Here is a 14,658-nt window from a genome sequence, read left to right on the forward strand (position 1 = left end):
GTTCTTAAGAACGATGGTATCCTTTCTAGGCGTGATAAATGGTATTTTGTGGGCGATCGCATTGAATGTCTTTCATCGTACAAGTATTTGGTATAATAGTTTCTAGTCAGTTAACCTGGAACAAGCACTTTACGAATTCTTCGTTGCAATCTAAAAAGGTATTATTTGGTATCGTGAAATATTTGTCGAAACTTAGACCCTTGCCGTATGATGTTTTCTTCAAAGTTTTAGATAGTAAAGTGATGTCAATTTTATTGCATGGTGCCGAAATATGGGGATAGGAAATTGACTCAGATTGTAAGCGTTCATGTCATAATGCAAATATTTTCTTGGCGTGAAATCGTAAACCCCAAATCATGTTGTACGTGGTGAATGTGGGAGATACCTTGTATGTATTTATGCCTACAAGCGGTGTATAAAATATTGGTATAAATTATTATCCATGCCAGACCAAAGAAATGCTATAATATGATATTGTTAGATATGAGTCGTGGTAAAAGCAATTGGGCTTCAAAGTTAAGAAATGAATTATTTAAAATGGGATTTGGCAATATTTGGGATAATTAAAGCATTGGTAGTATTCAATAATTTTTATCAGAATTTAGCAAAATGTATTTATCAGCAAGACTGGCATGCATCCTTGTCACATGGTGCAAAAACATTCAATTACTCTAAGTAAAAATCTATTGTGTGTCAAGAGTATTATATTAAGTATATTTCTATCCATAAGTTTCGTGTAGCTTTAGCAAAGTTTAGATGTAGTTCTCACCAATATAAAAATTGAGACCGGCAGATATGCAAATGTTCCAAGAAATGAAAGGTTTTGCAATGTTTGTAAAAAAAGGTTTCGTTGAGGATGAGTATCATTTCTTGTTTGTATGCTCGGTGTATGCCGAATTGCGTGAACAAAACATTCCAGGAAACTACTATGTATTTCCCACATTACATAAATTCAATATCTTGATGTCAAGTGATAAATGTAATATCATTAGAAATTTGGCTATGTATATTTATAAGTCTATGCAATTAAGGACAAAACTACTGATTTTAACTATAATAATGGCTGCTGTACAACTGCTGTGACATAGTCCGATGGCCCACGTAGCCTTGCTGAATAAACAACATGGCATAGTCCAATCAAAATCGTGTAACGAAATCGACATCCGATTCGTAAACTGCCGTGCGGATTTCAGTCGATTGCAGGATTTGCAAAACATGTCTATCGCCAACTCGGCGTCAACAGATATTTTCCATATCGTTTCATGTTTACTTGTAAAGTAGTAAACCCTTGTTATCGGGTGAATGATTATGGTTTTACTCATATCACATCAGAGATGGGCTTCAAAATTATACCAATGAGGGGAATCGAACCCGGGCCTTTGGCGTGACTAGCGAATCGCGAATATGTATGTATGCATGCATCCATCCGTACAAAGTCGTTCACATTTGCAGATCGAATATGGAACGGTTAAGATTGCTGAATTTTGTTAGAAGATAGCACCGAGAATAAATTTAGGTAAATCAATCATAACTTTATTTTAGTGTTAGGAGTGAGTGAGTGAGTATGGTTTTACGCCGCTTTTAGCAATATTCCAGCAATATCACGGCGGGGGACACCAGAAATGGGCTTCACACATTGTACCCATGTCGGGAATCGAACCCGGGTCTTCGGCGTGACGAGCGAACGCTTTAACCACTAGGCTATCCGACCGCCCCTTTAGTGTTAGGAATAGAGGATAGTAAAATGTACAGAGAAGTTGTATTTTGAGGATTCGAACTTTTAAATGTTTTGATGTTATGTATGAAAAGCCAAAAAAGTGATAGGTGCCGACAATCCTAGGGTCATTAGTTCATACCAGCGACAATCTGGGATTCGAACCCACAACTAGCGAGTTCTGGCACGCCTAAAAGACGACTCTGCTCAGTAAATTTAAGTGTAACAGCCTACTGAAATCTTCCGTCGATGTGACCTCTAGGTGCAGGTATACTGATGAGGGATGTTGTTGGCGATATATCCTCTTGAAAACTTCAAACCTTTCACAATTGAGAATAACTTAGGTGTTATATAACGGTCTGCTGTTGTTGTGTACATGCGTTACGCGTCTGTTAGGATTGTAGTCATGTAACACGCTTTATGGTGTAAAGCAATGTTAATATATTCATCTTACCTCCTTTCATATTCATGGCATAAATGTCGGCTTTTGCCAGGGAAAAAAACTGGCTTTTTATAATATTTGAATTGATTCATTCGTCTGTATACGCGTGTTACCACGGCGAGGAATGTGGACCTGTTCTCATAGTCCATTGTTTGATTTAAGAGCCGACGAAAATTGGGTGGTCAGATTCTGCGACTTGGCTGAATGCGTACCCCGACTGGGGAAGGGCGATGCTCATGCTATCAAACATTGGTTTGTTTAGCCTGGATGCGGAATATTTACAGGGCACCGTGGTATAGCTGAAATTCTACTGACTCTCAACATTTACTCTTTCACCTTCTTAATTGGTGTGACTCAGGTGACTATGCTTGTCGTAAAAGGCGACTAACGGGATCGCTGACTTGGTTGATGCATGTCATCGTTCCCAATTGAGTGGATCGATGCTCATGATATTAATCACTGGATTGTTTGGTCCAGACTCGATTATTCACAGACCGCCGTCATTTAGCTTGAATATTGCTGTGTGCGGCGTTAAACAACAATCAATCAATCTAAGTGTGACTCATGTTATTAACCTTAGTGAATTGTTATACCATTCAACTTTTGATAGGGATAATCAGAGAGGTCATTTATTTTAAATACACACTAGATAACAGACAACAGATCCCTATAAAAAGTGGAGTAGTATACTCGTATATACACTTTAACATGGTTCGTACTTAGTCAGTTCTTGTCCTCACAATAACATTGATGGTAATAATATATACGGACATGCCGACTCAAATATTTCTATTTTCTGTCGTCATGTTAACACAATAATCGTCTCCGACCTAATTCAACACACACTTGCTGGAACGCGCTTATACTATTTACCATCTGGCCTGATGTGTTACAAACAATCTTGCGTTATCTACTTGCATTGAGGAGTGACGCCATTTTTAGTTATATCAGGGCGAGTCAGCTATGTTTGCTTGTTGTTTAGCGCAATAATATTCCAGCTATATGACGGCGGTTTGTAAATAATCGAGTCAGGACCAGAAAATTCAGAGATTGACAACATGAACATCGATCTACGTATTTGGTATACGATGACATGCACCAACCAAGTCGGCGAGCCTGACCACGCGTTCTCGTTAGTTGCCTCTTACGACAAGCATGTGAATGGGTTGCAGAAGACCCATTCTAGCCCGGATCTTCACAGGTCGACAGCTTTATGTAGGAGTACACCTAGATGTGATGAGGTCTGTACTGAAGGGGCCCAAGAACATGTCTATGGTGTTGACAGGTGAGTGATTGAGTGATTGAGTGAGTGATTGAGTGAGTGATTGAGTGAGTGAGTGAGTGAGTGGAGTTGAACGCCGCTTTGAACAGTATTCCAGTTGTATCGTGGCGTATGAGCTAAATGTGGGAGGAAAGCCCGAAGTGATGCGGGTCTCGGACGTTTACCGATTTGGTAAAACACACAAGGACGGGTATAGTGCTGTTAACCTGATCCACAATCGGGGCCATCCTGGATTCGAAGCGAACATAGGTTTCTGGTGTGCCCAAGGGACAGAACTCTGCACAAGGAATTGCGGCGGCGCACAAGGAATTGTGACTTGGTCACCATTTCATGTAAGGGGCGATTCTGGAATTCGAACCCCGACCCATCAACTATAGAAGAGCACAACGTATAGTATCACTCTACGTGAATAGACATATAAACAACTTGCTGTGGTCGTGCGTCCAATGTAGAGAGTGAGTGAATTGGGTTTAACACCGCTTTTAACAGTATTCCAGTTATCTCACGGCGTGTCAGCTCAATGTGGGAGGAAAGCCTGAAGTGATGCAGGTCTTAGAGGTTTACCACTTCGGTGAAACCCATGAGCATAGGTATGGTGCTGACTAACCTAGAAACATAATCGGGGCGAACTGGGATTCAAACCCACAATCATTGGTTTCACAGCAAATTGCGGCGCCTTAGACGACTTGGTCACCCGTGCCCCCTGCCAAAGTAGGGAATACATTAAGGGAGTGGTCATTTATTATACGAGTGGGTAGGGGTGTTACATAATAAATGACCAGTCCCTTACATAATTCCTTTACGAATTCCCTTGGTTGGTGAGTGTGCAAACGTGTCAGGCTGGTTCGAGGATACGGGTTCAAATCCGGAAAGGAAAAATCTTTCATATCAGTTGTTTGGTTGGTTTGTTGTAATACGCCGCACTAGGCAATATTCCAGCTAAATGACGGCGGACCAGAAAATCCAGTGATTGACATCATGAGCATCGATCAACGCAATAGGGATCGATGACATGCATCAACCAAGTCAGCGAGCCTGACCACCCGATCCCGTTAGTCGTCTCTTACGACAAGCATAGTCACCATTTACAGCAAGCATGAGTTGCTATTCTACCCCGGATCTTCACGGGTCCTTGCATATCAGTATATTTGAGGGTTACTGGGGTTCGATTGAACTTTGAACCACCCTTGATGTTGACGGCGTAATAGCCCATTCACTCACTCACTCACCCACTCACACTGACCATGGAGAAATGACACCGGTTGATACGTTTAGTGTTGTATTTGCACGATAAGGATAAACAAACAGCACATACAATGCAATAACCATATTCTGCAGGTTCTAACAAATATATAATGTAGTGATATGAACTCACAAAAACACACTTAACTAGTACCTGTAAATAACTCAATGAACTGTATATTGTAAATAGTTAAATAGATAAATAAGGAGGCAAGATGGTACGTTGTCCGTTCATAACACTAAAGAATACTGTTAATCCGCTCTAACTCACGGTAAATAATTACCTGAAACACAACAGTCACACTGTGGACTAACGACGCGGACATATCTAACTTGGTGAGATGATTTTTTTTTATCTCGTCCGTTGGGTATGATCAACGTAAAAACTATCTGTTCACAATACATGTGTAGTACTCAAAAATAGTTAAGGAAACCCGAGTCTTTCATATTATTATTGTAATAATGAAAGAATAAATATGAAAGAATGGGGTGGTCCTTAATTGTTTTGTAGTTTATGTGAAAAAATGACGTGTAGATGAACATATTTTGCCCCGACTTCCGACTTTGAAACAAAATGTTTCTCTAACATATATTGTATTGCTTGCACTGTGATTGACGCTGAGCATTATAAATACAGCACATCAAGACGAACCGTATTTCCTCTACAAAGAGCCAGGAACAGTTCAGTTCCTTTCTGACCCGGTCCAAATTAGAGGCCGTATTTCATGGCCTCCGTATTCTTAAACTAATCCCCCAAAACATGTCCCTTAATAGAGGCCGGCTCTTAAATAGAGATGAAGCACGATATGTACATATTGTAAAACGATGTCATGAACAAAATAAGACCGATGAAAGTACATAAATGGCAGTGTTCACATAGCTTCCTTCTACAGGAATAATAAACATTTTCTGAAATACGAAGAATTTGAAACGAGTATAACAGGATCCCGCAGATGACACCAATAAGCCCAGATTGTCCGCCGGTTCGACTCCCAGGCGGGGCTATGGGTGCGTCTGTTCCAGTCTATACTGTTACTAGTACCTGGTCAGACAGCACGTGGTAGAGACGTACTTGCCTGCGCCAAAACAAAATATGAAGCTGGTTTGAGAAATGAAACAGCTTCTCACAACAAACTATTGATACAATATTCTTTGGTTGAGCCGTAAACCCGATGAGCAAACACCGATAGGTATCATTGTCTAAACTATATGGGACTTGAGTCTTTTCGTAATGCAGTACATCTTCCCGAGGAAAGCGCTTCCACAAGCCTATATCAAAGCCTAGTTTCTACCCTTGCCACATCAAGGCCACTTTACTTGGCTCGAGTTGTGCCCCTTGTAATGAATACGCGATATCCAATCAGATCGCTGTTCTTATCTCGTATAGCTTCACAAAAATGGCGACTAAGATGAAAAATGGGTTTAAAAGATGAAAAAGTCATATTCGTGTCAACAAAGACAGGCAGCGGTAAATCACTTTCATACGAGTGAGTGAGTTTGGTTTTACACCGCTTTTAGCAATATCGAGAATCGAACCCGGATCCTCGTCGTGACGAACGAACGCTTTAACCACTAGGCTAGGGTGGCAAGGGTGGAAACAAGACTTTGATAAAAAGGTTCGTTGACGCCTTTGCCTCGGGAAGAGGAATGCAATAATACTTTTACTCTTTCAATACAATACTCTTCATTTTTTCAACTTGCGAGGTGAGATTGTTCAATCGTTCTTTGAGTACCACGTTTTCTCTCCTGAGGTTGTCACTGACGCAGACGACGCCGTTCGCGTCCACCTTGCCTAGAATCGGGCCGTCGTGGTCAATGGTGGCTAAGTTTGGGGAGTACATGTCCTGACTGCGCGACAACTGTGCATGGAGACCAGACGAGTCCATATGGAGGTTTCCCGTCATGCTTGAGGATATGTTGTTTGGAGCTTGCGCTGCTTCCGGCCCGCCGTTTTTGTTTCCCAGGTTACTGATGATCACGTCTTGTTCGGGCCGTTTATTACGGATGGTGAGATCAGCAGGGGAGGTAACTCCCTGCAGATGATTGACCGTCGAGTACATAGACTGACCTTGAGACGTGTAATGGGTATAATAGTCATATACATTCCGGGAGAATTGGTTTTCTGACTGTGAGGTGTAACGTTGGTAGTTGTTGTTATTGGTCTTGTCGTTGTAGCCATTGCTGAGTCCTTGAAGTCGCTGATTGTCGTTGTAGCTGTTGTGCTGGAAATGTTGCGCCGACGTTCCCCACGTCAGAGACGGGTTGTAAGGGCCGTACGCGGAAGAGCCGTGCGGCACATGCGCAGTTTCGGACCGTACGTTGTCTTCCGACATGCTTCGTTCGTGGTCGTCGCTGTCTGAATGGTCATCGTGTTTCCTGTCGGCGTCGAGTGGGGATGACGGGACTGACAGTAACGACACGGGATAGCCGACGTCATCACAACCTACCCGACTACTGGCTTCCGCCGCCGCCTGTGCCGCTTTCACCTCCTGCATGCACTGAGCGCGTTCTTCTGGCGTTAGGAGACTTTGATCCGGAGGAATACCAAACTTTGCCTTTATCAACGCAATCTCCTTCCGCAGCAATGCGTTGTCTTCTTCGAGGTAGCTCATCTTATGGCGAATGTCAACTTCTAATTTCCTTTTGTTCTCGCGGGATCTTTTAGCGGCGAGGTTGTTGCGCTTACGTTTCTCCCAGTACTTGTCGTCCTTTTCCAGATCTGGGATGATACGTTTAGCTCGCCTTTGCACAACTTTTGGCATAAAGTGAGGGCCATCGTGTTGTGGCTCTGTCAACCAGGTGGCGCTGTCTGCCGCATATTGCTGGTGATGGGTCATGGTCGTCAGGGTAGACAACTACGGTCACGTTCAGTCTGCAATATAACAAATGGAAATCATTTATTATGCAATGTGTGTGATTCAAATTACTCTAGTGACGTCTCTCGAATGTCTAACGTAATGTAGGGACACGTGGCCCAGTCATTTAAGGCCCACATAGGGATGCAGAAAAGTGAGTCTCAGCGCGCAGTGTCCACAGATTCTATCTACCCTGTTACTGGGCTTGTTTCAACAAGTGGTTGTGTCGAAGTTTTGGCCGTGCAACACGGCTCTCTCAAACACTATCAAACCACCACGTGCTAGGGCTGAGTCACTGGTAGAGGTGGGGTTAAACGCAACCCATCGGTTATCTAAAAAAAAATTGCTTTCAAGTTCAGTTTCAATTTTAAAACTTTCACCATATTTATCTCTACTTTATGTCATGATATTGCACTCTCGGTATCAGTCGGTGTGGTTGCATTCGCTGTGTCAGTCAGGACGGTTCAGTCGCTGTGTCAGTCAGGACGGTTCAGTCGCTGTGTCAGTCGGGACGGTTCACTTGCTGTGTCAGTCGGGACGGTTCAGTCGCTGTGTCAGTCGGGACGGTTCAGTCGCTATGTCAGTCAGGACGGTTCAGTCGCTGTGTCAGTCAGGACGGTTCATTCGCTATGTCAGTCAGGACGGTTCATTCGCTATGTCAGTCAGGACGGTTCAGTCGCTGTGTCAGTCAGGGCGGTTCACTCGCTGTGTCAGTCAGGACGGTTCATTCGCTATGTCAGTCAGGACGGTTCAGTCGCTATGTCAGTCAGGACGGTTCAGTCTCTGTGTCAGTCAGGACGGTTCAGTCGCTGTGTCAGTCAGGACGGTTCAGTCGCTGTGTCAGTCAGGACGGTTCATTCGCTATGTCAGTCAGGACGGTTCATTCGCTATGTCAGTCAGGACGGTTCAGTCGCTGTGTCAGTCAGGGCGGTTCAGTCGCTGTGTCAGTCAGGACGGTTCATTCGCTATGTCAGTCAGGACGGTTCAGTCGCTATGTCAGTCAGGACGGTTCAGTCTCTGTGTCAGTCAGGACGGTTCATTCGCTATGTCAGTCAGGACGGTTCAGTCGCTGTGTCAGTCAGGGCGGTTCACTCGCTGTGTCAGTCAGGACGGTTCATTCGCTATGTCAGTCAGGACGGTTCAGTCGCTATGTCAGTCAGGACGGTTCAGTCTCTGTGTCAGTCAGGACGGTTCAGTCGCTGTGTCAGTCAGGACGGTTCAGTCGCTGTGTCAGTCAGGACGGTTCAGTCGCTGTGTCAGTCAGGACGGTTCAGTCGCTGTGTCAGTCAGGACGGTTCATTCGCTATGTCAGTCAGGACGGTTCAGTCGCTGTGTCAGTCAGGACGGTTCAGTCGCTGTGTCAGTCAGGACGGTTCAGTCGCTATGTCAGTCAGGACGGTTCAGTCGCTGTGTCAGTCAGGACGGTTCAGTCGCTGTGTCAGTCAGGACGGTTCAGTCGCTGTGTCAGTCAGGACGGTTCAGTCGCTGTGTCAGTCAGGACGGTTCAGTCGCTGTGTCAGTCAGGACGGTTCAGTCGCTGTGTCAGTCAGGACGGTTCATTCGCTGTGTCAGTCAGGACGGTTCAGTCGCTGTGTCAGTCAGGACGGTTCAGTCGCTGTGTCAGTCAGGACGGTTCAGTCGCTGTGTCAGTCAGGACGGTTCAGTCGCTGTGTCAGTCAGGACGGTTCAGTCGCTGTGTCAGTCAGGACGGTTCAGTCGCTGTGTCAGTCAGGACGGTTCAGTCGCTGTGTCAGTCAGGACGGTTCAGTCGCTATGTCAGTCTGTGTGGTTGTAATGTATGTGCCACACGGCGTGGTTGCGATGATTGTGAGTGTTTGTGAGTCGCCATCTTCCCGAGGCAAGAGAGTTAACTGACTTTAAAAGTCCAGTTTCCACCCTTGCCGAAATAGGCTGGAATTACTGTGCTTGGACGTAGCGCCACCAGTGACTATTACCAGTTATGTCCCATCTAAGCCTCTCATATGGACCAATCAGATTCCACCTCTCGTTGCGTTTGTTTCACACAAAATGGTGGCGCCCGGTCAGGACGATCTGCTCGATAATCAAGATGTATACTGTGATAAAACGGGTCTTACATCGCGAAATGCATCAAATCACGTGAGCACCTTGATTAAAAACATGAAAATATTTGGAACATATCTGCTGACAACGAGTTGGCGGTGTTCATGTTTTGCAAATCCTGCAATCGACCGAAATCTGCACGACACTTTACGAACCGGATTTCGATTTCGGTCCGCGATTTTGATTGGACTATGCATGGACTCGTTAGTCCAGCCAAAATGTAACTCCATAATACCAGCCTAGTTCGGCAAGGGTGGAAACTGGTCTTTTATAGTCAGTTAACTCACTTGCCATGGGAAGATGGTCAGTCGCCAATGAGTCAGCTTGTAAGCGTACCGCCATGTTTTTTCTCTGCTCGACTACAACGTATAAAAGTTACTGAGGAGAGGGAGAGGTGCAAATGTAATCAGGTTGGGGTCAAGGAAAATGGCGAATATGCGCAGTACTTGGAGATCGATTCAGCGTGTCCAAACAAGCCACGTAACTAGCAGTGTTGTAACGTGGTCTGACGGCCGATTCCTAATTAGCGGGGAGCGTTGAAGTAATTATTCCATGTACGTGGTGATTGGGCAGCGACCCGATCACTGGCATATAGATAGTGCTGACTGACCTCTAGATGACTGTACACTAAGTCTACCAACACAATACCTCTCATCACAATAGCAAATGGAAATATTCCGGTTCTTTTCCACTTGGACCTCTTTCTAAATCGTCCGATTATAGTGTTCAACATTTTCTAACAAGAACCTCAAATTTACAAAAAAAACCCAGCAAAGTAGATATAATAACGAAATCAAACAAGTCTGTAACTTGGGTCAAGAAATAAATGGACAACAATCACAATACTATTGTTTTAAGCTTGTATCGCACCATCAGAAACGTATGTCTTTATGGATTGCTTGACAGGCAGTGTGAACGTGGTCTCTTCGTGGTATGCCTAATTCAACGACTTGTATACGAAAACGTGGGGTTCTAACTACTTTCTATAATCATTTAAAGTTCATCTATATATTGCCATTAAAACCAGTGTTAAACATCAGCTCCAGAACTAGTTCATGAAACTCAGATTACATATATGCATTGTTACATGTACTTATTTCACCAAGACTTATCATTCGCGCACTCTTTTATTTAATACAAGCGACAGAACATAAAATTTACAAAAGTAGTTTTGAAACTATTTAGACTAACAAATTGAAATTGTGCCTTTTAATTCACATACGTTCCTTTGTGAATGAATGATTTTGATAAGGGTAACCTCACGGCAGATGGCCATACAACGTCTAGCATCACCAATACAAGGATTCACATATTTAGGAGTACTTTATTTTTTGTTTACGTTTTATTTCAGGTATGGCAATGTGTCTCCTACATATCCTGTTAAAGTAGAACGGGTTTGTCCAAGGCGACTGACGCCGCCCACAGCCGACAGCTGTGTCCCTGTGTGTGCCAACAGGCGAGTGTTATGTAACTTCCCTCTCCATCAATATACAATTTCCCCCCATTGTGGTCGTTATTGTATCTGTTTTCCATGAACTGCCGGACTAATGACCACATGGCCAGAATCAATACAATTATATCACAAATATGTCGAGAACAGGCCGCGAACAAAAGTTAATCTCACTCGTTAGCCCCGAGGTCGTTTGACAAGCAATTACACTTTCAAATACATATTCCGTCACGTCAGGCCCCTGCTTGTGTGGCTTGTGTCAGAATGCTTTGAATAACCTCTCGGTGTTGCACGGTGCAATGGTCATTTTACAAGGCGCCAACCCCCAAAAAGCACACTGCGAAAAGTATACATGACTTTATTTTTATGAATAACAACTTTTTTTAATTCTTTGTCACGACGTTTCAGAGCTACTTCTTGCTCCTTCATCGGGTGAATCCAACAGTATTCAAGTTCTTCCAACTTTTAGTGCCTATCAAAGATTTCTTCGAAAAGTAGACATCAGTATTGTCTACTTGTTTTGTTGATAAATTAAGAATCCTTCGAAGGGTAACAACAGAGACCATATAATATCTATTATCTGGTCTCTGGTAACAAATAGTGGATCCGTGAAAGAGCAATAAATTAGGGATCTGTTATAAGTTACAAATAATGGATCCATTAGAGAGCGATAAATCAGGGATCTGTTATAGGTTACAAATAGTTGATCCATAGAAGAGCAATAAATTATGGATCTGTTATAAGTTACAACTAGTGGATCCGTTAGAGAGCGATAAATTAGAGATCTGTTATAAGTTACAAATAGTGGATCCGTAGAAGAGCGATAAATTAGGGATCTGTTATAAGTTACAAATAGTGGATCCGTTAGAGAGCTGTACTTCATGGATCTGTTGACGAGCAAGAAATAATGAATCTGTCAAGGGGTGACAAATTTGTCAAGGAGTAATTTAATGTGAACATTTCCCAGTACAGCACAGCTAACTTTAGTTTCATTGTTAATATTGTATTCATATGTAATGTAAACGACAGCCCAAAATACAGAAAACTACCATCCCGTACCCATTGACGTCTGATGTATTTATATTAAAAGTATGCCAGGGTAAATATGTCAAAAACAAATCTATTATGTACATATTTGAAGAAAGTTAACCAACCCATGAAATAAGTACTACTGGTCGCCAATGGCAACGGCTTATACGTACAGAAACAGCTAAAACACTGCAACAATAGCGAATAAATGGCGAGGGGGAAATTAGCTCATGCGCGAACAACAGGGGAGGTAAATATGCCCTTGCCGCGACCCGAGCTCCACGTCCTGAGGTTTTCATTCCGGCTAAAATCCCTGACCATAGTATGTAATTAGCACGGCTTACTGCGCCTGTTTCGGGCCGCGTAACCCAACAATAAAATTCCACAAAGTTAACGACTCGTGTTGGCAAATTATAACCTAAGTGACGCAGGCTGGCTACAAAATGGTTATCTGAGGTAAACAATGTGGTTGGAATTGCTCAGAAGGGTTTCTAGGGAAATTCATTTAGAGCAAATGTTTGTCATTATTTCCACATGGTGGGTGAAGCTGCATGTTATGTAAGCTACAGGGGGGATGAGTAGCTGGATGGTGGTGGGGTGGGGGTTGGGGGGGTTGAGGGGAGGGAGTTGGGGTGGTTATGTAGTTGACGACAGCCAGACAGTAATTTATTTACGTCTCGCTTCTGTACAACATTTCCATTGACATTACATGATAATTAATAAATGAACATTTTTTTTCATATTCAGATTGATTATCAAAAGTTGGATATTTGGTGACAACATTTGAAAAATATCAACCTCTGGAACACAGTGAATCAATACAGGGCCTCATCTTCCACAGAGGTTACACAGCGAAAACACCATCTATCAAACCACAAGCACATTTTCATATCTGCCAGTTTCAATTCTAATCGGGGTTACGCCGCGTCTAAACTTGACAGATCTGTGGGCTCTTGGCATTCTGCGTACAACCGCGCCTTTTAAGACAAACATGTGATGCTGAAGATGTTCATGGGTCGTTTATTAGGTTATGTCCTTAGTAAAATATCTTCAGAAACCGCGTATTAATTCGCATGCGTCACCACTCGCCCCTTTCCGTAACCTGCAAGAAGACTCGTCCCCCTATCGATGAAGCTTATGTGCGAAAATACGACTAACCAATCAGAATGCGCGTTTGATTTCAAGTTGTTCATCAAAGAATCCCTCAAAAATAATTTTTGATTTTACATGTCTTGCATCTAAAAATATACCCAAGACACAGTTAAAAATATGTTCAATCATACTGTATAATTCCGTATGTCCAGATGTGCTTTAAATTGCATCTGAAATATATATATATATATATATATATATATATATATATATATATATATATATATATATATATATATATATATATATATATATAATATATGGGGAAATATATGTGAACCATTACGCAACAAGTTGACAATTGTTTTAGGTATGCCTTTTTGCGCTAAGACGGAACCCGGTCGCAAAAATGGCTATGAGAGGGGCACGAGTCGCTATTCGGCTTGTCCCGGAATGACACGAGTTGGTCAAGGATGATTAATTCGGTGTTTGAGTGAACTGCCCCATTTATAATACAGTTCAAAATGATATGCAGCCATGTTCATCTACACATTGTGAAATCCCTATCAAAACTTAATAGTCACTTTACACTGAGCAAGCAGACATTGCATCGAAGTATAACCCCAGTTGCGTACTGATCGGATCGTCATACCAAGTTTATCAGATTGGTACATCGCATCGATTACACAATTCATTATATACTGAACAAATACGACAGGGATCATGAACATTTTTGGGGGCATTGTTTTTGAAGACTGAGCACACAATTTCATGATCCCTAACTTCTTTTGTTCAGTATATGACTCACTGTATAAAGTGTAACATATAATGTTATTTGAAGTATAATACCGGTATTGTGTTTCTTTCACCGTGTGGCGGGGTGGCCCATGTCGTCTAAAGCGCCGCAATTCGTTGTGCATAGTTGCGTCCCTTAGGCACGCCAGAAACCTATGATTGTGGGTTTAAATCCCGGTTCGCCCCAATTATGTTTCAAGGTTTGTCAGCACCACACCAGTGCTCGTGCGTTTCACCAAAGTGGTAAACGTCTGAGACCTGCATCACTTCTGGATTTCCTCCCACATTAAGCTGACTCCGTATTATAACTGGAATACTGTTAAAAGCGGCTTAAAACACAACTCACTCACTCACTCATAGCGAGTGTGAGAGTCTCATCTGAGCGTCTTTTGATATCAAACACATCAACACGAGTTGACAAAAGCTTTAAATTTGGATGCTTGCCGAGGACTTGGAAACTTTTATTGACGAGTGTCGATGTATTGAATACCATATTAAACACGGATGAGATTCTGTTTATCATCCAAAATCGTTCTTCCAACTTTCTCTGTTTGTAAACAGTAATAACCACATTCGTGACCAATTCGTGTTATTCCGGTACAAGCCGAATAGCGTCTCGTGCCCCGCGCGTTGCCATTTTTGCGACTGGGTTCCGTCTAAGCGCAAACGGGCATA

General features: G+C 42.8%; 1 protein-coding gene across 1 annotated transcript; it reads right to left on the bottom strand.

Moving 5' to 3' along the window:
* Window positions 1-6,341: 6,341 nt before the first annotated feature.
* LOC139445118 (nuclear factor interleukin-3-regulated protein-like) lies at window positions 6,342-7,517 on the bottom strand. The gene has a single exon (XM_071226214.1). It carries the CDS (start codon window positions 7,515-7,517, stop codon window positions 6,342-6,344), a length of 1,176 nt encoding a protein of 391 aa, XP_071082315.1.
* Window positions 7,518-14,658: the final 7,141 nt, after the last annotated feature.

The sequence above is a fragment of the Haliotis cracherodii genome, unplaced genomic scaffold (genome assembly GCF_022045235.1).
Source record: "Haliotis cracherodii isolate W230 unplaced genomic scaffold, xgHalCrac1.p SCAF_6, whole genome shotgun sequence".
In the NCBI taxonomy this organism is placed as follows: Eukaryota; Metazoa; Mollusca; class Gastropoda; order Lepetellida; family Haliotidae; genus Haliotis; species Haliotis cracherodii.